The sequence below is a fragment of the Patella vulgata genome, chromosome 3 (genome assembly GCF_932274485.2).
Source record: "Patella vulgata chromosome 3, xgPatVulg1.2, whole genome shotgun sequence".
Taxonomy (NCBI): domain Eukaryota; kingdom Metazoa; phylum Mollusca; class Gastropoda; family Patellidae; genus Patella; species Patella vulgata.
The window spans coordinates 35237335-35259969 of record NC_065881.2 but is presented as its reverse complement, the minus strand read 5'-3'; the positions used below and the strand labels follow the sequence as shown (position 1 = coordinate 35259969).

Here is a 22635-nt window from a genome sequence, read left to right as displayed (position 1 = left end):
GCACTTCCATACTTACCTGTATGACCAAAAAATATTACTAAGAACTGACAACGCTGCTGTAAGCTGGATGCGCAACCTAAAGAAGCCTACAGGACAAGTTGCTAGGTGGTTGGAGGAGCTCGGGACGTATAACTTTACTGTCAACCATAGACCAGGTCGGAAGCATGATAATGCGGACGCTATTTCGAGATATCCATGCAAAATGTGTTCCCGACAAGATAGAGATGAGTATGAATCCTCGGACGATGATGATCAGTGTGATAAATGTGGAATATCACCTACCGGAGCCACGAGAGCAATAACGCACAGTAAGACCCACTCTCCAATCGGAAACGTGATCGTTCTTGATGGCTGGACGCTAGAAGAGGTACGACAGAAACAACTTATTGACACCCAAATAGGGCCTATTCTAGTAGCATTTGAAGATGGGGTAAGACCAGACTGGAATTCGATTTCTTCCGAATCGTCGGTACTCAAAACGCTATGGAGACATTGGGATCGACTACAGATACATAGTGGTGTTGTTTTTTTTTACAGAATTTGGATAGAAGACGATGCTACTTCCACCATTCAATTAATTGTACCGGTATTACTATGAGATACCCACAGGAGGACATATGGGGAGAGATAAAACGCTCGCGAAAAGTTATAAATCCCTTTACTGGCCTAGAATGAAAGATGAAATCGATGTATACTGTGGTGAGTGCGACAAATGCACAGCTCGGAAACAGTCCAAAGTACCGCTTAAAGCTCCACTTGGACAATACACAGTAGGAGAACCAATTGAACGGGTGGCGATGGATATTCTTGGGCCGTTACCACTGACAGCATCGGGAAATCGTTATATACTTGTTATATGTGACTGTTTTACCAAATGGACAGAAGCAATAGCTATCCCAAACCAGGAGTCACAAACTGCAGCAAATGCACTGGTCAATGAATTTATTAGTAGGTATGGTACTCCACTGCAGATCCATACAGATCAGGGCTCTAACTTCGAACCCAAACTCCATAAGACTAGGACCACCAGCTTCAGGCCACAATCAAATGGCAATGTCGAAAGATTTAACAGAACGCTACAACAGATGTTAACAATGTATTGTGAGAAAGAACAGAAGACTTGGGATACTTACCTTCCACAGGTGATGATGGCGTATCGATCTTCCGTGCATGCCAGCACCGGTCACCCGCCAAACAAGATGGTCTTTGGCAGAGAAATCCTCATGCCCATGCAAGCTGTAATTGGTAAACCCAATTTGGATGTAGACCCAAGTGAAATTAGTGCGTATGTCTTTAATCTTGAGAAGAGGCTGAAACGGACGCATGAAATTGGGAGGGTTAAATTGAAGAAATGTGCCACTTACCGAGAGAAGTATTATGACGTAAAGTCCCGGAAAAGGCGCCTTGCAGAAGGACAAGCTGTTTGGCTTCATAATCCCAACCGACGAATAGGGGTATGTCACAAGCTGACCTCCAGGTGGAAAGGACCGTATCTAGTAGAGACGAAGCTCGACTATGTCACATATCGAATCAAACGCTTTCCCAAAAAGCCAGCTAAAGTATTCCATATAGATCGCCTTTTACCATATAAGGGGCGAAATTTGCCTGCATGGATAATAAAGTATCAAAAATCCTTACCGTGTTCATAAACGGATCTCGATGTCCCTAAATCTTGTACATATAGATATTTACTTGTTTCCTGGAAGATTATTAAATTTGTTGTTGAACTGTTTGGTTTTTCTTCGAGATACGTACGTATCGAGTATTTTATATGAATATATGTTGGACCGCAGCAACTTACCTAATATACCTGAGTCAACCAAAATGAACGGCTCTGGGGACCGTAGTGAGCGTATGGACGAGAGGAGTTCTGGTAAAGAAGTCAAGAGTCGAAGAACTACTGTACAGTAGACGTGTGTGGATCCACAAGTTTTTTTTTTATTTCAGCTGGGTTTGGGCTTGATCACCCCATAACCAACTGATCATAGTTTTTCCTCGTGTACTTCTTACTACGGTCGATGGTATGCTCGTCCCGGTAATTTCCGTTACGAGTTGCGAGACGTACGTCGTTTCCGTACCGTGTATTCCGTTGTTGACATGATGGCAAAGAGGCACCATATTATTTGATTTAGTCCCGATAGTAAGCAGTCCCATATTTATAATTTCAGGTTTAAATTCAGAGTTATATACATACCATGTCTTCGAAGTATATCTGCGGTGTAGATGATTGTTGCAAAGCCTTCGCTACCAAAAAGGACTTAAAGAACCACCTGACTTCATTGCCTCACCGAAAAATGAAAGTAGTGTGTATTTTCTGCAGAGGCTTTCATGCATTTACTAGGGTTGCGGATCTTAAAAGACGCCGCAAACAGGGACATCAGGCAAGATTGAAAGACCTACCCCAAGACTTTCTGGTTGAAAGCAACTCAGCTTGGTTCGCCCTGGAACCCGCTGTCTACAAAAGAGTTGTAGCCGCACCAAAATGGACCAGCGGACTATCATGTAAAACAAGAAACCTTGTGTTGCAGTGGTGTAGGGAACTAAAAGATCCCCTGAAGAATGAGGAAGAATGGGCCCGTTCCTGGGAGGTATTCCGGGGTGAAAGTTTGGAAGAAAGCGGGGACGTCCTTGTAGTAACGGAAGATGGTCGCATTTGGCCTGTTCTCAGCCTCCAATACGATCCTTCTGAATCCACGTATTCGCCAGCAGATGCTCTACAATTAATGGATCTTACCATGAGAAAAGAAGGCTGTGTCGCCTGGTTCACCACCAAGATAGGAGGAATTGCCTATAAAGGAGAACTGGCACCCGAAGTCTTGAAACGGCCTAGATCAAATGAGGCTTTAAGCAGAAGCTTCCTCACCCTGCTATCAACTCCGATGCCCAGGCCAACAGGAGAGGGCGAAGTTCTCCGTGGAAAAGAGTTAGAGGAACGACGGTTGGTGCTAGCCAACTTGTTGGGAATTGATGACATCCAAATAAAAGCCGTTGTCCGATGGACCGTACCTTTCCGACAGCCTACGAAGACCGTTAGTCTTTCTGCTTTAGTACCACCGCTGCCACAACGACCAGGACCGCCAACGTCTTCTTCTTCATCATCGTCAGATTCTTCATCATCGTCCTCATCGCCACTTAATCCCCATTCAAATCCTACAGTCATCTTCGAGATGTCCTTTTGTTTGGCAGAGAAGAGGAAGATCGACCACTTGGCTATCCCAATGGTATCAAGACAATGAAAACCTCATCTGGCAGGCACTACTGCCTCAACCACAGACAGAGCCTTGCTTCCCCGGCACGAGACATCTTACCTATGGGCTGTATGCCTTTACTACCCCCGGCAAGACGAGATTTTTGCGCCCGACATTTATTAACTATCTCGACAGGAACAAAAACCATGATCCCGGACCAACGTCTTCTTCAGTGGGAGTATGCTGCCATGACCCTAGAAGAAGGGCCCCTAGGTCGGACTCCGACTATTAACCGCCATTACCTCCTCGACCGCTGGAATATGCTGGCCCTTCCGGGGACGAAGACGCCAACCATTGAGGATGATGGCCATGCAGCATCAAGGAAATCGCGCTTATATACCTACAAATCCATGGTAGAAGTACGGAGGGAAGTTTGTGGGAATCCCGAAGAGGAAGTCAAAATGTTTATGGCCGCTCAACAAGCACGGGTCCGGGAAACGGATGCAGTAGTAAAGACCATCGAAGCCGGCAAAGTTCCTCTTCGTCTCGAAGTCTCAGTACCGGAGTAACTGAATCCGGAGTCTTCATGTTAAGGAAGGGGGTGTTGTAAAAGCCATGTGGCTATTTATATCTATTTATATTTATACCGTAGGCCTAGTAAATAACATCTACTCCCCATCAAGCCTGTGTTGTGTTGCTGTTCTATTTTTAGATTGTTGACCTCTTTCTATAAACATCAGACCGGGTACGTTCATGTGAGGGAATCACAAACCTTTTTTGGGGGATTACTTTGAATGAAACAAAAGTGCCCCGTGTTATCATGTCCATACAACTAGTAGATCTAACCATCGTGCCGTGGGTGTAGAGTGTAGCGCCGACGCTAATGTGTTAGACGGAATAGGTCTAGTACAAAGTTTCATTGACTGGAGTGGTGGGACCAACCCGAGTGACATCTTTCCTTCTAACCTTACCGTTAAAACAAGTATGATAATCGAATCAGGATCTAAATCACCCAACGATTATTGTATTATTACTGTAAATATAGAACAACGTTCGTAAAGATAATAAATCCATTATTAAGCTTTCATATTTCATATGAAAGCTTATTGTTTCTGTTAAGATTATTATTATTATTATTATTTTTTTTGTGTGTTTTATCCACAAATCGGATTTCTCAGAATCTAACCATAGGATCTTTATGAAACTTTTACCTATCTCCCTAAAAATGGGTGGTGGGTGTTGATTAAATATATTTTCAAAACGTTTTACGAATCCGAAATCACCGAATTTTACGAACGAATGCATTTGACCTACAATGCTGTAACTTTGTGACTATTTGACCTATTTTACTAAATCATTTTTCTTTGAGTACCTTGAGACAATTACTTCAAATCTGCAGATTCAGATTTTCGAATTTCGAAAATTCGTCGCAGTGATTTCGAACCAATTATGACCAATTTGACCATTTCTTTAATAGTTGTACGATTTTCATGAAATTTAGCATGTAAATAGATCTTACCAATGCGACTTCAAAAATATGATTAGAAATTTGCTAAATTATCTCCCCTTGATGAAATTAAGGATCAAAGTTTTCAGAAAAATCGACGAAATATAGGTCAGATTGCCTTGAATTTTTTTTTCTTTACTAGCTACGACACTACTGATCCGTACACAAAAAATGGAGTTTGTTGCCCATTCCGGAAGTGCCACCATCTTGAAATGTGAAATGTCAAAAGGCTTTTTTGATATTTTACTAACAGACAAGGGAATTATATTTTCCGAATTCTTGAAGAAAAGCCCATAAATTGTAGAATTAGAATTTTGATTTTTGGCAAATGATGGACGCTATTTTGAATTGAAAATGAAAAATAGTGAAAAATCCACATTAATGGGCTTAAAAACATCCACAATTGGTCGTGGCTTAAAGAATCTGTCTCCTATTACCGAAATTAATACATTTCAGGATAGCCTGGCTCATGGTCGAATGTTTGGTATTTGAATATTTCAAAAATTCGAATTTCTCCTTTGATGTTTTCCGTGCCGACAAGGTTGCTTTGAGTTTAGCTGGTTTTGACTTCGCACATGCGCTACGCTGGAATCAAAGGTACCATGAGTACCAAATTCCGGCGAGAAACTTTTCACGCTGGTACCTAGGTACCCTGAAAATTTCAAGGTGATACCTGCATTCGTTCAAGTCCTTTGTTCTTGGCTTCTATAAGGGCAAAAAGGTGAAATTTCGCCGCGAAACCGGCACCGATTGTCCGAAAACCATGAAATTTGGACACAATACGCCCATTACCACCCTGGACTCTGTGCTTTACTCCCATTTTGATCCCATAAAAAAAAAGAGTTTTAGCAAAAAACGATTTTCGGAATTTAATATTGGTTTTAATTAATTTTGAAATTGCAAATGCAAAGAGATTTTATCACCTCTCCCGTATGTGATAGGTATTAGTACTATACACATTATCCTTAAAAGACAATTTTTTAAAATGACCGCAACGATGTATCGACAAAGAAACCGAAATCGCCTTTTTTGACTGCTGAGGCATCCTTCCGGTGGTCCAAATCTCTGGAATTTCTAGCGGTTGGCTGCGCCGCGATGATATTTATCACATATTAAAAGGAGAAAATGCTCAGATATCAAGAACAATAAAAATTCGATGAAATACGGCAATTTTTTAAGCAAAAAAAACTTTGATCGGTGGGGGTGGGTTTCGAATTTATTGTCAACGTTCTCGGAATTCCAGACTCTTCTATTTTTAATATGTGATAGCTTGAATCCCAAGGTACATCCCGTGCAAATTTGAAGGCAATCGGTCCAACGGAACGTTGCCTGGGCAGAGAAAATCAACCCCGGTAGCGAAAATTTGCTCATTCTTCAACGCTTATTATAATAGATCAATCCGGGTCCCCGATCCACCGTCACATACCAAACTACTCCGAAATATACCCAAAATCCCAAAATCGACCGTAATTTCTTGACTTCGCGCATGCGCCACGCTGGAACCAAAGGTACGATGACTACCAAATTCCGGCGAGGAACTTTTCACGCTGGTACCTAGGTGCCCTGAGAAATTCAAGGCGATACCTGCATTCGTTAAGGTCGTTTGTTCTTCACACGGTTCCTGTCGTTCGGCTTTTTCCGCCATTTACGGCTTCAGTAAGTGTGAAAAAAGTGGAATATCGCCACGACACCGGCACCGATTGTCCGAAAACCATGAAATTTGGACACAATCGTCAATACGCCCATTGCCACCCCGGACTTTGTGCCTTACTCCCATTTTGATCCGATTAAAAAAAAAGAGTTTTAGCAAAAAAAAAAAGAAAAGATTTTCGGTCAACTGATGGTCTCCATTTGGAATTGAATATGAAAAACAGTGAAAAATCCACTTGAACAGACGTGAAAATGAACCACAATAGTCTGTAATATGTTCAATGCGTCTCTTATTTCTGAAATTAATGCATTTCATGATAGCCCGAGATCAAGATCGATTTTTTGGTGTTTGAAAATTTTCAAAATTTCGTATTTCGCCTTTGACATTTTACGTGCCGACAAAGTTGTTAACATGACAATTTATGCCTTTAATTTTCAAAATTTACAAATTTAACCTAAATATTCGAACAGCTAAGGTCAATCTGATTCAAACAATGTTAGTTCCGTTCAAAGTTATTTCATTTATTTTTTTGATATTTTCCTGCCCCTTTTTAGTTCTTTCCCGCCATTTTCGTTTCATCTTCTCATCCGTCCCGTTTTTAAACGGCTTGATCCATTTTTCTGAAACTTCTGGAACGGAAAGTCATTCCGATTACAGCAATCCAACTCTCAGTTATTTCCCTTTAGTTTTCAGATTATTTTGTTGCCAGGGTGCAATGTTTCTCACTATATTTAGACTTGTAACTTCGCGACTTTTTCACCGATTTTGATAATTATTTTTTGTTCTTTTTTCTTTTAAGATACTTGATATAATCCATGTCACGTGACGATGAATATGAAAGCTTTCATATCTGCATGGGACAGTAGCAGATCTAGTTATTATTATTATTTATATCCTCTTACAGTTTTTATTTAAAGTCAAAGTCAACTCAAGGTCATACCGAGGGCGGCTACAATATAACCATACCTCTACTTTACCAGCACAATCCATATTTTTACTCCATTCCCAGGCATATATAATACCGTCTCTACCCCCTGATAATAGGTGGTGTTTCATAACGTACAGGGAAAACACTGGACCCTACAAAAACAATTATACTAGTTTACAATATAATAAGTTGCTCGATTTATCTGACATCCAGATATGATTTATTCAAAACATAAAATAAATAAACACTCTTACCTCATATAATCTTTGAATGGCATTTAGCGATTGAATATAATGTAACACAACACAGTTCTATGGATAACAATCACTATATTATATACACACGACGTTTCAACAAGATTTCACTGATCGTTATCAAGCATACAAATTACAAATGAGGAAAAATTGTGACAGTGTTATATATATAGGTACATTGAACAATAATAATGAAACCCTATCTTTATTGGTTATCAAAGTAATTATACTCAGATGTAATTATGATAACACATAGTATAGTAACAACAGCGGATAAGGAATTAAAGAGGAATTAATGAAAACATAGATGATGGGTGAAACCTACTAGGTGAAGCCATAAGATATATCTCTGGACATCAAAAAGCTTAGAGTGAATGGTGAAAAACACCTTAATTATTATGATATTCATATTTGACTTATTTGCATTGTGACATGGAATACATGTAGTATTACATAATGTACGTAAAGATAAATGATGGATCTAGTTACATCGTATACATATCACTGCTTACTAGGAACTTATTTGAAATTAGGTAAGGCTAAAAGATAGTATATTTTATGACGTGAAACAGTTCCTGGCATTAATTTTTACTTAAAATTAAAGGGTCATAAGCTTTGGGTAGGTAGATATCAGGAATACAACCCAAAGAAATCATTGTGTAATGCCAGCATGAGTCATGATCGGCTATATGCTAAACGAAATACGAATTTAAGCATATGTAGTAAAATTCAACTATACAAGTAACCACATCGGTGAAATGTATAAAAAAAGTAGTCTAAACCTAAATGCTCTAAAATCAATAGAGAAACGTTTCAGTATTCAATACATAGGGCACATGTTCCATCGTCACAAAAACAAAAACAAAACTGAATACAAAGAAGCAAATAGAAAATGTAGACTGTCTCGAAAGACAGCCGTCTGCTGACTGAGTGGCGTGATGTTATTTTGGGAATGACGTCATATCTTAGAAGGTGATAAAAAAATCACAATAAAAAGGGCGATAATCCAGATAAAATAACGTTAAAAGCTTAAAAACTATAAGTTTTAGCGACTAATCGGAATTATTAAATTGTGTAATTGTACAATTTATAATATATTAATATAATACCCCACACAAGAAATGCAAAACAGGTATGCTGAAGAAATCGTACTATGTAAGTGTATTTATAAAGGCATAAAAATAAGGGAGGTAATTCAGACAGGGTTAGGTAACTACAGAAAATTCAAAATAAAATTTAAATTGGATCATTATCCAATATGTAGTCGGTTATATACTAATAAGAAATGCCAAACTTGGTATGTTGAAGAAATGGAAGTTTCGAAATTTCTTTTAAAATGGGTAATTGTGTACCGCCTTTGGTAGTGCATTTAAAGTAAAGAGATATTATTCGGGAGAGAAATAGTTCTTTATTGTTACATATTGTCAAAAATCGTAATGCCTGTGAATAGAAAACACTATATAGCGTGGTATCTGGTATGTTACTATAGATTGGCGGGTATTTTACTACTTCAAAACCAAATTTGTCCGTTTTGTCGAAAATACCGACATTAAATTTATTGTTAATTATATTGATGTCCAGGTCAAGAACAGATGCATTTATAGTGCCGGAATTTTCTTTATTTAATATTAGTTCAGGAGGATATATTTCACTTTTATATTTGTTGAAATTTCCGTTGATAGGTGTTATGAAATTTCATTGATAGGTGTTATGTCATCAATGTATCGGAAGGTATAGTTTAGCTACTTTGTAATCTGTTTTTCTTTTATGGTCTTGAAAGTAGAATTCATATTTATATAAATGTGCATTTGCCATAAATGGGGCGGGGTCAGTTCCCATTGGTAAACAAATGGTTTGCTGTATTATCTTATCCCCAACCTCCAGTATGGCATTGTCAATGAGGAAATGTATGATGTTTTGAAATTTTTCTTTATCAAAAACTACAGTGTCGGCATTGCGGCGTTTTATAATCCATTTATGGCCATCAAGTTTCTGCCTTTCCCGAAAGCTCCATTAAAGGCTTTATCTACAAACCAATCCAAATTATCTTTAAGATCTGCATGTTGAAGCATAGTGTACAAAGTAGAACAATCGAACGTTTCTATTGTTTTTTCATTAACTTTTTTATTGATTTTTTCTAAAGTGTCTACTATAGGTTTATTTTTATCAATTATGAAAAAACTATTAATTCCAATATAGCTACGAAGTATTCTGCACCAAATGGCATGTTGGGTTTGGCATAAATTAAGTCCTTTGGTGATAGTCTTAGCTAATGGTTTCGTTTGGCAGATACTGGAGGATATTATATATCTGAATTTTACTGGGTTTTTATGGAATTTAGGTATAGAATAAATGTAAGGTAGTGCATCTATTTTCACATTGTCTGTAATAGCATTACTCCTGTTAAAGGTATATTGGTTATGTAAAATATCCGTAATGCATTTCAGTGAGAATATTTCTAATATAGTATTTTTTACAGATAAAGGCAATATTATTGCTGGCCTTATCGACATTCCATAGAACAAATCTCTCTTGAAGAGAGGCAAGACATTCAACTGCGGGTGTATTATTTAGGACTTCGGGTGGCAGGTGACTTGGGTTAAGTTTTATATATTTGATTCTCTTTGACAAGAGATCAAAAACAGTGTTTTTCCATTCTCCAAAAGATTCTAAAGGCGCACGAAATTTATCAGACCAAGCTACTATGCATTTCCTGATTTGAGATTTGAGATTTTAGATTATTATGTAACGTTTTGAAATTAGTTTTACTTGGTTGTTCTCAAAATGTGGATAGCTTCTAGTATCCGTCTTGTTTTCTTGTTTACGTGATTTCTCTCTAAAATTGTTACATCTGACCAATTAATGCTGTGTTGTCTGTTAGCTTTAAGGTGTGCAGCTACGGCTGATTTATTCGAGACAGCTTTAGATTTGTGTTCAACCAATATTACATTCAGAGGTCTTTTCGTTTCGCCGACATATGTCTCTCCACATTAACAATCTATTTTGTAAACGCAACCTTTTGGTGGAAGAGGGGAGTGGGATTCAGTTTGCCATTCGCCCGCAGGTGATCTTTAATCGTTTCATTTTTAGTAAATATGGTTTCTGTTCCAGCTTGCTGTTTCAATAAACGTTGGATTTGGTATGTGAGTTTACCATTAAATGGGATAAATAGTCTTATTGGTGGTTGATCTGGTTTTGGTTTATTTGGTTTATTCTGTTCATGTAGGATTTTATTGATAACGCTGGTAACAGGTTGTACAGGGTGGTAAAAACAGTTTTAAAATGTTGGATTTCAGCTGGTAAGTTTTCGTCATTACAGATACTAATTGCACGTCTAGTTAGAGTGGAAATGGTAGATATTTTGTTACTGGTAGGTTGGTTCGATTTGAAATGAATGTATTGGTCGGTGTGTGTCGGTTTTCGGAACACGAATGTCTTAAGATTGCCACCGTCATTAGTAATGTATATATCCAGAAACGGGAGGCTGTGCTTTTCTTCTGTTTCTATCGTAAATTGGATTCTTATATGCTGGCTGTTGAGGTGTTGTAGAAGGGCTGCAGGGTTTGATAGGGGAGGATTCTAATGCTGTTTCTTCAAAAGCTGACATGAAAATTTCACTTATTAAGGGGGATAATGGGCTGCCCATCGGTAAACCATATAACTGTTGGTAGTAGTCGTCTCCCCAAGTAAAATATGTGGAATTAATACATTCTTCAATAAGAAGTATGATGGTTTCAGTTGAGAGGGTGGGGTGAATTGGAGAGTCCAGTCGTTGTAGTTGATTCCAAATAGTTTCTAAGGCTTCTTTCCGTGGTACATTAGTGAATAAATCAACTACATCATAGGGTATCATTTGGCCAGGGTTTTGGATGGTTTTCAGGTTTTGACACTGATCGCTTGAATCTTTGATAAACGAAGATGATTTCCCTAATGGTGACAGTAGCTTTGACAAGTATTTTACGGTATTATAATATACTGAGTCTTTAGAACATATTAGTAGACTCGCTTTCATGGGATTCTTATGGATTTTAATTGTTGCTCTTGCATACGGTGGTCGTGGGTGGTTAGGTATCAACTGGTAATATACATCAGCTTTAATTTGGGTTTTGCTCTTTTAATTTTTTTTTTAAAGGAGTGCTTCATGTTTCTTCAAATGGGCTTCGGTGCAGGGGCGGATTTTGCCGGTCGGACAAAAAATGAAAAAAAATTTTTTTTTGTCGAATTCGTCTAAAAAAACTTTTTCTGGTGAACATTATATATGGGGGGGGGGGTGTTATTGGACCGGCCATGGAGCGATGATGATCATGTTGTATGTGGCCGGTGGCTTTAACGGGTCGCCACGCCATCACTGGAGTCTAGAATGGGCTGGTATAATAGACTTTCTGGGCCGGGTGTGCTGGGTGTGTGCCTGAATTCAGAATCCTGCAATGGGGATTTCGAATTTCATCCGAAAATTTCATCGGATTCACCCGACACTGTCGCCCGCAAATTTACTAATTATTAAGTCACCTGCACCCTGTGTGTGGGGATACGCCATAAACGTCTGCCGATGGTTCGGAACTGGGGTTCATTTTTCAAAATTTTCCCGGGGGGACAGCCACCGGACCTCCCGTCTGGGCTCCGCGATCAGTAAAAGGGGCCGCTCCAACACGGGAGCCCGGGCCTGTTCCCGGCCCCAATCCGCCCCTGCTTCGGTGGGATCCTTACGGATGCATCTGTACGTGTTGGTGTCGTTTAGGAGGTTGGAAACCATAGCTTGGTACTCTGGAGTATTCACGATAACTGTCGCTTTGCCTTTATAAGAGGGGACTATAGAAGTAGACCTACATGTATCTGTTTTTGGTTCTTTTAGGGCTTGTTGTTCTTTCTTACTTAGGTTACTAGGTTGTTGTTGGTTCTTGGTAAGTAGGTGGGTGATCTGGTGTCGTAAATAATCAACATTGCCACCAGGTGCTAACTGACGAAGACCTCTTTCAATGTTTGCAATGTAGATGTCATAGTTTGGTTTACCACATGGAACAAACTGTAAGCCACGGGACAATAGACTGATCTGGTCATCTGTTAATGACTTGCCACTTAAATTAATCACGGTTTTGGTTAGGTATTATTATTGCGCAATGTACCTATATAGAGTACTGTCACAATTTTTTCCTCATTTGTAATTTGTATGCTTGATAACGACCAGTGAAATCTTGTTGAAACGTCGTGTGTATATAATATAGCGATTGTTATCCATAGAACTGTGTTGTGATATACTCTTACCTCATGTCCATGTTTTACAAAATTAGTGATCTTATTACCACAGTTGCCCCACACATAAATAGTACCGTTTGAATCACCCGTTATAAGATCCCCTTTACTAGTATGGGAGGCACATATTACAAACCTAGCCCGTAAATAGGCCTGCAATATATAACATATTTTACAGAAGTATTATTTATCATATTTTAAAATTGAAAGGAAATTGATCAGATCAAAAGTTATAAGAGAGAGAGAGAGAGAGAGAGAGAGAGAGAGAGAGATGGGGGTTTAACGTCCACTGGACACAAACTAGATCATTTCGGGACTAATGTATGGTTCAATTTTATTTCAATAATTCGCTTGTGCGTAGGGGTCTTTAGCAGTGGGAGGAAATCGGAGAACCTGGAGAAAACCCACGAGGTTTGACAGGCGAGCCTATACTCATTGTCACGTACAAGCAGGAATCAAAACCACGCCACTTGACTCCATGGCAGACCTTATGATGCAACGCACCCGCTTTAACCATCCCCTTTACCAAAAGTCATAAGATTGTATGATGCAACGCAGGGACGAAATTAATATCTTTTCTAATAATATATTTGCCTATAAAGACTTCTTTAGGTTCGCAGATAATGCCTCCATGAGTACCTCGACTCTATTGCGAAAAAAACTTGCTAACGAAAAACGAAACATCTTTGGAGGATTCCCAGGATCACGTGGGGAATTATACTCGGCAAATATTACTATTCATGGTTCTCTTCACCCAGACGCAATAAGTGTCGAACCAGTAAGCGAAATAACGGTCTTACTAACGGACAGATAGAGATACATGACAACAAAACATTTTTTCTGTATTAGATTTAGAAGTCATGTTAAGTCTATATATTACCTCATAATTAGCTTGTGCGTAGGAAACAATTTTATTTGTGGCCTCGTTAACCTTCCACCAGAATAAATGTTCTTTTCCGGCAGTTACAAATACCTCGGGCATTCTAGGATTACAGCTTATATCACACATGACGTCTGTGTCAATCTGAAATTAAACATATATCCAACGTTTAAAATAATACTTTTACTTTTACCATTTACTAACTAACTTTTGTTGTGTTCTCTACAACTCCAGTAATTCGGGACACGTCTCGTCAAATGCCCTATTAAACAGACGATTTCATTGTCTTATGTCAAAGCGAACCCGGTTTATTTTAAAATTATTCCAGGGCCTACTATCGTAAAAACTAATAAAACGAATTTTAAACTATACAAATTAAACGAAAAAGGATCCTTGTTTTAATTAGAATAAAGCAATATTTTTTATATTTACCAAAGTATCTGCTATCATTTTCCCCTGTTCCGTGTCCCACATTGATAATTTTTTGCTATCTCCATGATCAACAACTGCTAGCAGATCCTGAAACACAGAACACATTTTCTTCTCTAAATACAAAAATATAACAAAAATGTATCAACCATATCAACTTCCCAAATGAAAAGTTTTATGAGGTGTCAAAGAAAGTGTACACTAAAGTACACTAAAATGTGTAATTGCAAGCAATTTCATTTTATACAAAGTTGATCATACCCGTGGTGATGCAATGTCAGGGTTGTTCAACGCACAATCAAGCACACTTCATAATTTTTTTTTCGAAAAAATAGCCCTATTAAATCAAGGCCGTAAGGTGTAATAATATGGTCTTTGCGACCATATTATATCTTTAACTAATTATTGGGTTCATATATATATATATATATATATATATATATATATATATATATATTGTAGAGAAGTCATATCTCACGCACTCAAATTGAATGACATTTCTGGTGGAACGTTTCTACTGTCCACAAAAGGCTGGTTCCTGGCGTCATTAGTCTAGTAATCAATCATCATAATTAATAACGTAATATTTGTCCAGTTAAATAATTAACAGAGCTGTCTCAAGGACACTGTCAATGTTATAAGACTGATTTAGGTCATATAGACTTTAGACACCATGTAGATTCTTAGAGAGGAGACATGCATTGAGAGAGAGTTACCGTTGAGGTTAGAGAGACATCATCTTGATTCAGAATGCCCATTAGGTCGTAGGAGAGCCATATGTAGGGTGACCCACCATAAATAAATATCTCCAAATATCTCGACAATTACGCCACAATATTTATATATATGCCAAGCCTCAAATCAGTTTTACACAATTATAGTCACTAAATAAACGATCATGTTGTACTTAATAAGCTATGACCATTAATCATATATAAATAATAGACTGAAAACTGGTTTTGAAATTAGTCTCGCTTAACCAGTCTATCGACCATTCTACGTCTGATTGACAAGTCGGGATAATCAAGACTACTTTTTTACGAAACATAACAGAAAGCTAGAACAAGAAATTGAATTTAGAAATAAGCATTTTAGCCAACTCAACAATTGTTTAAGAAACTTGTAAAAGTAAAATGAAACTACTGCTAGTATCATGTTCCTGTTTAACCGAGTTTTTCAGAGATATTATTTGTACTAAACCAAAAGATGCCGCTCTTAACGGTACAGTTAATGATAAAGCAATTTAAAAAATAAAACAAACGTAATTTCTAAAGCTGCTGTAATAACCAAGAAGCTAAATTTTACTGTTATTCAAAACAATAGATTTTTTACGGCTGTAATAGTTGATATATTTGTAGAGAATTACACGTGCCATGGCTATTTATCGACTCAAAGAGAGTGCGGGGTAGTCAGAAATCAGTTCGAGACACGCAACTGAAGCGTTCACATTTAGCCGTGTCGAGACCAACTTTCTGTAGAGTGCACGGGTCACCCTACCATATGATGTAGCAGCCCGTCAGTAAACGCGTTCTGCGAAATTTGGGGTGGAGAATGAGAGAGGATGCTTGTAACCTATGTATCAAGTGTTTGATGTGAAATGTCAAAACGAACTGTTGCATTGTTGTTCATGGTAGATAAACGTCTAAACTACTGAGATAGTAAGAAAATACACAACGTGAAAAGGGGTCCTAGCCAAAAGAAGAGAATTACAAATATAATCAGAAACATTACTAGACGATCACAAGGCTAATGAAATGTGTAGAGGAAAGAGTATGCGTCACACGTTGGATGTGGGGAGTTGTTGGGCAATTGTGCTTTCCACATCTAACCGCTGACGGATAGTGTAGTGTATTGATATTAGTTAAGTACACTGAAAAAAAACTTGTGTTGAAACAACACAAACTTGTGTTGTTTTCAACACAAGTAAGGTGTCTCTATTTAACAACACAAACTTGTGTTGAAACAACACAAAACTTGTGTTAAATGTTGAAACAACACAAAACTTGTGTTAAAATTTATCAAACAACACAAACTTGTGTTGAAATTTTTGAAACTTGTGTTGAAATTTTTGAAACTTGTGTTGAAATTTCTGAAACTTGTGTTAAAATTTCTGAAACTTGTGTTGAAATTTCTGAAACTTGTGTGGTTTCATACAAACTTTTGTATAACCATCCACAAAAACTTGTGTTGTGTTTTTCCCCAATTTATATCCAGTATAGCAACCTTTTTATGCAGGACCCCTCTCTTTGCTCTGTTAGACCTGTAAAGTTTGATAAAAGAAGGAAACAAATTTTTTTTTTGTTTTTGTAAGATTATTATTTATTCATAAAATCATAGGAAAAAGTAAATTAATACATCAAAACTAAATAGATATTTGAAATGTTAACAGAAAAACAGAGAATTCTAATACTAATTATATTGTGTTATATATAAAGACCCCCCCCCCCCCCCAACCCCCACTTTACCCATCACAAAATATAACATAGCTATTTAAATTGTTCTTAACCCCACATACTTTACCTATCACAAAATATAAAATAGCTATATAAATTCTTCTTTACCCCAAAACAAGAACTGAGAATATAAAGATATGTACACAGTATCCCTACCCCATACTCCAAAATATATAATTCAAATATATCTAAATTTAATTAATAACATCCAAACCAAGCACTAAGATTAATTATGCACTAAATTGAAACAATTTCAAAAACTGAAAAGTGCTACAAAATCACACTACAAGTGATTTGTGAGACATATAGAAATAACTAATATACACAGAAAACTAACAAAAGAAAAATGCACTATTTTGCAGGAGTAACAAAATGATGTAAAACATTTTCCTCATTAAAAAAACCCCAAACAAAATGAATATTTGTAAATAAAAGAAGCAAAGCATCAAGATTACAGGATTGAAATAAAAAAATATCATATGTACAAAAAATTTATATACAATCACAAGTCATAAGCCACAGTGGTTCAGTGAGTATAAGGTGTTGGCCGAGAAATTTCAACTGGATTTTCCGGCATAGTTCCCACTTGTCAGTAGTGTTGGATATGGCAAGGGATAATTGGGTACAAGCCCGGAATCGAAAGACAGAGAGAGAGAAATGGGGTTTAACGTCCACTTGACACAAACTAGGTCATTTCGGGATTAACATATGGTTTAATTTTATTTCAATAATTCATTGCGCATAGGGGTCTTTAGCAGTGGGAGGAAACCGGAGGTCCCGGAGAAAAACCCACAAGATTGGACAGGCGACCCTACTCCTTGTCACGTACAACCGGGGATTCGAAACCACGCCAGTTGACTCAATGACAGGCCGTATGATACCGCACACACGTGCTTACCATTCGGCCATCCACCACCCCCTCCCCCATTCCCGGAATCGAAACCACCCCCACTGCGTTCACTTAGAAGAACCCTTGACAATTGAATTATTTGACTCAATGACAGACTTCCTGATCAAATGTGTGCGTGTTAATCATTGCCCCCCCCCCCCCCGGGTTCCCGTTAAAGAACCCTTGACAGTTGAAATATTTGATATAAGAGTAGGGTGTAGGGCAGAATCACTCTAAGAACACAGAAAAGTAGGATACTAAACCGTATTTCATTTCATAAGCAAGGGAAAGTCACCTTTATGTAGGTCAAGGTTTTTTGTAATTCTGGGTGTATTTGATCTACATTTGGTTTCTAGTAATGCCTATTAAATACTTTATGATTTCTGATCAAATTCTAAGTGATTTATATGTCACTTTACTTGCTATATTATACATACATTTCTGAAGAGAATTAAAATCTAATTGTGTTTTGGAAGAAAATTTAACATTAATAACAAAAAATAAATATTTAAAAATTGGGTCAAATGCATTCTTTCCCAGAAGTATAAAATAAATTGATGCTTGGGTTTTCTTGTTGTTATCATACAGCAAATACTCTTTCAATGGTGTTCCAGCCTAAAAAATAAAAAGTAGGCAATAAGAATACTTTCTATGGTTCACAACGTTTAAATAAACAATTTATTTTGCCACATCGAGACCGAGTCTCTATTTGGTTTCAACTTTGCGTAACGCTTATTGTGTCTTGTCCAGTTACAGACCCAGACAGATTATTATGCTCAAATCAAATGAGTTAGAAGTCAGAAAAAATGTCTTGAGATTTAGGACTGAAGTCTCATAATAGGTCAACTATTCACCCTTTCATACATGTATTGTCTGCAAATCCAGATTCCCTACTACATCATGGCAGCACCTATTTACTTGGCAATGTCTAATTATTTTTGGACCCATTCTTATTTTATTTCCATTGACAACAAATCTTTGACAACAAATTGGATATTACCCTTTAAAATCTATTGAAATCTATTTGAAAGTAAAATACTGTCCATCATTATTTTACTGCTATTTACTGTAAAAATACACATACATGTAGGGCCTATCGCAACTGGAAGGAAATCAATGGATGTGATTGGCAGAGTCCTAGGCATTGCCCCAAGAAGAATAACTAGATTACCAAGCAAGTGTATAGAAGTACTTCCTGATTAAAAATACAAATATATATGTTACTTACATTTTGCCTGATTATCGAGCTCCATGAGAAAAGTTTCCACAATAAGAATAGCCATTCCAACTGTCTTTATCTTTCTGATGTAGTTAACTGAGAAAAAAAACATACTATGTATTAGATCACTTAAATTGACTCAACAGTTAAAAGATGAAAGTTTTAATTTACAGTCTATATTTTACACAAATTTCTGGAGAGAATTAAAATATAATTGTGTTTGAGAGGGATATTTAACATTAAAAACAAAAATAAAATATTTAAATAACAGGCCAAATGCAACAGATAGCTTTTACAATCACTGCATTCTTTTTCAAAATTATAAGGAGATCACGTGGGTACGACGCTGGCTCGCTAGCCTGGAGGTCGGGTGTTCAATCCCTGCATTGGTTGAGAAAGTTCATCCAGATTTTCCGGCGTGTTTTCCCCTTGTCAGTGATACAGGACGGAGGACCTGACAAGGACAGCTGTCTAGTCGTTCGAATGGGACAAAAAACCGAGGTCCCGTGTACACATTGGCGTGCACGTAAAAGATCCCTTGGCAATTGGAATTCGATATAAGAGTAGGCTGTAGCGCCGCTGCCCGGGCAAAATTCCCTTCATAGCACACTTTATGGCGTATGCCCGTCTTCATTAGCCCAATTTATGAGCAAAACAGTAGGATGTTAACCCCATTTCATTTCATTTTCAAAATTATAAAATAATTTGATGGCTTAATATTCAAAAGGTACAGTCCTTCATGTTTATAAATTTGTACGGGAGCCATAAAAAGCCCCTGATACCTTGAATATATGCAGTTTAAAAGTAAACAAAAATCTCAATATTTAGGAGAGCGATTTAGCTAATTTGCAGGAGTCTTTAATGACTCCTTCCAAGGAAAGCCGACGTGCGTCGAGAGGAGCAGGAGCGAAAGCTCCCCTTAAACATGAAGGACTGAAGGTATATGGTTGAGTTGGCAATAAATATACTTTCTACGGTTCAGAATGTTTAAATAAACAACTTATTTTTCCACACATTGAGTTTCAACTTTGCATAATACTTATTGTGCCTTTTCAAGTTACAGACCCAGGTAGATTATTATGCCTCAATGGGTCAGAAGCCAGAACAAAAGTCTTGAAAAAAAGACAATAATGAAAAAATAATCATTTGATTTACCAATTACCTCCACTAAGGCAATTGTGAATACAGTATTGCAAACATTATTACAATATGATATTAATTATATTTTACAAATTCATGCATTTGAACGCTTTATAATAATGGTTATGAAAGGGTGTAACATTGCATCCATCTTATAGTTTTGAAGTAATATATCAAAACTGTAAGAAAATCAACCAAACAAGCCTGCTGACTTTCATGTTGATCGTATTTCAAATGGCATAGCCCTAGACTATGCCACAAAAAGAAGAACTAGATTACCAAGTGTATATATAGAGAGAGAAATGAGGTTCAACGTCCACTCGACACAAACTAGGTCATTTCGGGACTAACATATGGTTTAATTTTATTTCAATAATTCGCTTTGACGTAGGGGTCTTTAGCAGTGGGAGGAAACCGGAGGACCCAGAGAAAACCTATGAGGTTGAACAGGCGACCTGAATCCTTGTCACATACAACCGGGGATTCGAAACCACGCCAGTTGACTCAATGACAGGCCGTATGATACAGCATGCACGTGCTAACCATTCGACCATCCAACCCCCCCACCAAGTGTATAGAACCAGTTCCTGATTTAAAAAGCAAATATGCATGGTACTTACATAGTCTTTGTCTGATAAGCAAGCTCTGTGAGAAAACGTCTCCACAATATCAATAGCCCTTTCCAACTTGATCTTCCGAGGTGGGTAACTGAAAAAAAAATGGCAATGTATTAGTTGGCTTAAATTGACTAGACAGTTTTGATTAATTCAAAAAATGTTAATTTAATTACATTTGTTTTGTTTCACGTGTTGGTTTGCTTTGCCACAGATGAGACAGTGATATCTACATATAACTAAGATTCTGTCTCTGCTCATACATGACGTGTACAGTTTTACTATACTAAACTGAATTTTAGATTTCAAAATAGCATAACAATCTTTTCTATTAGAATTGAATAGTTACCCACCAAGAAAAAGCTGCTCTATCATCATTTTTTTCTTTTATAATTTCTTTTGTTATTACATGATCTTTTTCTGGGTGATTTGCATATACATCCAATATTGAAACTGAAAAAATAAATACATGATATGTAATTTACGATTAAAGCTACCTTACCATATATACAAACTGTGTGATATGAAATTGAAACTAATGTATCTATATGTATCAAAAGTTTTAATCCCAAGGAACTACCTAAGCCGTAAAAGTCTATTTTAATAATCCTTGTTTGTCACATGGTTTCACTGTCGCAGTAATTAGAAGACGGCCATGGTGACTGAGTGAATTAGGTGCTGGCACACTAGCATGGAGGCCACAGGTTATCTCTTGGGGTTGACCGAGAAAGCTCATCTTGATTTTGCAGAGTGGTTTCCCCTGAGATCCAATGTACACATTGGCGTACACATAAAAGTTCTCTTGGCAGTTTGAATTCGGTATGAGAGTAGGCCATAGTGTCGCTGCCCAGACAAACATTTTCACTTAGCACAATGCATTAGACCAGTCGGAGCTGACCAGTAGGACGTTGTCTTTAAACCCCATTTCATTTCAGGTAATCTAGTATTTTTCTAGTAAGATTGAAGTCTCTCTACTTTCTTTATATGTAAATATCATATTTGAAATAAGTCATACTTTTATTCGATATGGGGTGGGGCTGGGGAGAATGGTCTAGTAGGTAATGCATGCGCATGAAATCACAGGGTCTGTCATTGTGTTAAGTGGCATGGTTTCAATTTCAAGGAGTAGAGTCGCCTGTCCAATCTTTTGATTTTTTTCGCTGGGTCATTCGGTTTCCTCCGTTTTCTAAATACGTGTACCCCTACGCCAAGCGAATTATTCATATTAAATTGAAGCATACCTTCTCTAATCTCTGGGTCCTTTTGTTTCCTCCTTTTGCTAAATACCCATACCCGCAAGCGAATTATTCATATTAAATTTAACCTTACCTGTCCTTTTTCCCGAAACGACCTAGCGTCTGTAGGCTAAGTAGATATAAGGACCCATCTTACAACAACTCTACATGTAGGTTTGTGCATAATTAATATTACAGTAACATACCAATTTTTAATACATGTAGAATGAGACAGTGTGCAGGGAAAGGGTGGAAACGAGAGTAGGCTAATCCTCGTCGTAGTTGATTACCGGTATGCATATAGGCACAGCATGGACTACTTGATTCTTCAAATACAAGTACATGTATGTAAGGATGTCATTTCTCTCTCTCTCTCTCTCTCTGTTGCATGTAAGTGCCATATAAATACTTTATTTTGGATTGTATGTTCACATACACTAATCATTGTAGGACATTGGTAAAAAAAAATAGAAAATATAAAAATTAATTGAAATTTTTACCTGTTTTTCTTCGATTCAACGCCAATGGAGTCCTTGGTAAATTCTCAATAATTATTGCTGGAAGGTGGAAAGAGTCCCATATCATCACTGACTGGTAAAAATAATAAAACTATAGAGAAACTTCCACAGGCTGATTCTAGTTCCATTATTTATTAACTGTGACTGAATCAGGCAAAAATGGGGCCTAATATTAAATTGGGGCCTAATATTAAATTGGGGCCTAATAATATTAAATATTACACAGACTCACAGAGGTTGAACAACGGAGGGTGTGGGGAAAATATCTGCTTATTAGATTTAAGGTTGTTTTTTAAAACATAAATTAGATTACAATTCAACTAACACAAAAGTGTAAAAAGATTTTTTTCTAGTCTTTGCCCGCGTTTATGTCTACTCTTGGCAAAATCGTTATAATATAAAAAATCATGAAACAAGAATCAAAATGGCCGCCAATCGGGTCTCCAACGCCAATCCAACCTCCCAAGATAAAATTTCAAA

At 37.3% G+C, this 22635-nt stretch overlaps 1 protein-coding gene and 1 long non-coding RNA gene across 4 annotated transcripts in view; both read right to left on the bottom strand.

The window, feature by feature from the left end:
• The window catches only part of LOC126816703 (echinoderm microtubule-associated protein-like 2), an 89318-nt gene that overhangs the window by 22504 nt on the left and 44179 nt on the right, over positions 1 to 22635 (bottom strand). For 2 of the 3 annotated variants that reach the window (XM_050543445.2, XM_050543444.2), the window contains exons 13-16: positions 14091 to 14177; positions 13659 to 13802; positions 12791 to 12931; positions 7313 to 7426 (exon numbers count right to left, since the gene is read on the bottom strand). In XM_050543445.2, coding sequence (XP_050399402.1) covers positions 7313 to 7426; positions 12791 to 12931; positions 13659 to 13802; positions 14091 to 14177 — 486 coding nt within the window. Of the gene's footprint in view, positions 1 to 7312; positions 7427 to 7528; positions 7640 to 12790; positions 12932 to 13658; positions 13803 to 14090; positions 14178 to 22635 lie in introns of those variants that run through there. The other variant, XM_050543446.2, reaches the window with a different exon arrangement.
• Positions 17490 to 20785, bottom strand: LOC126816746 (uncharacterized). The gene is made up of 4 exons (XR_008787645.1): positions 20756 to 20785; positions 20409 to 20496; positions 18658 to 18744; positions 17490 to 18044 (listed from the first exon to the last, which is right to left on the bottom strand). It is a non-coding gene; the product is annotated as an uncharacterized LOC126816746 (long non-coding RNA).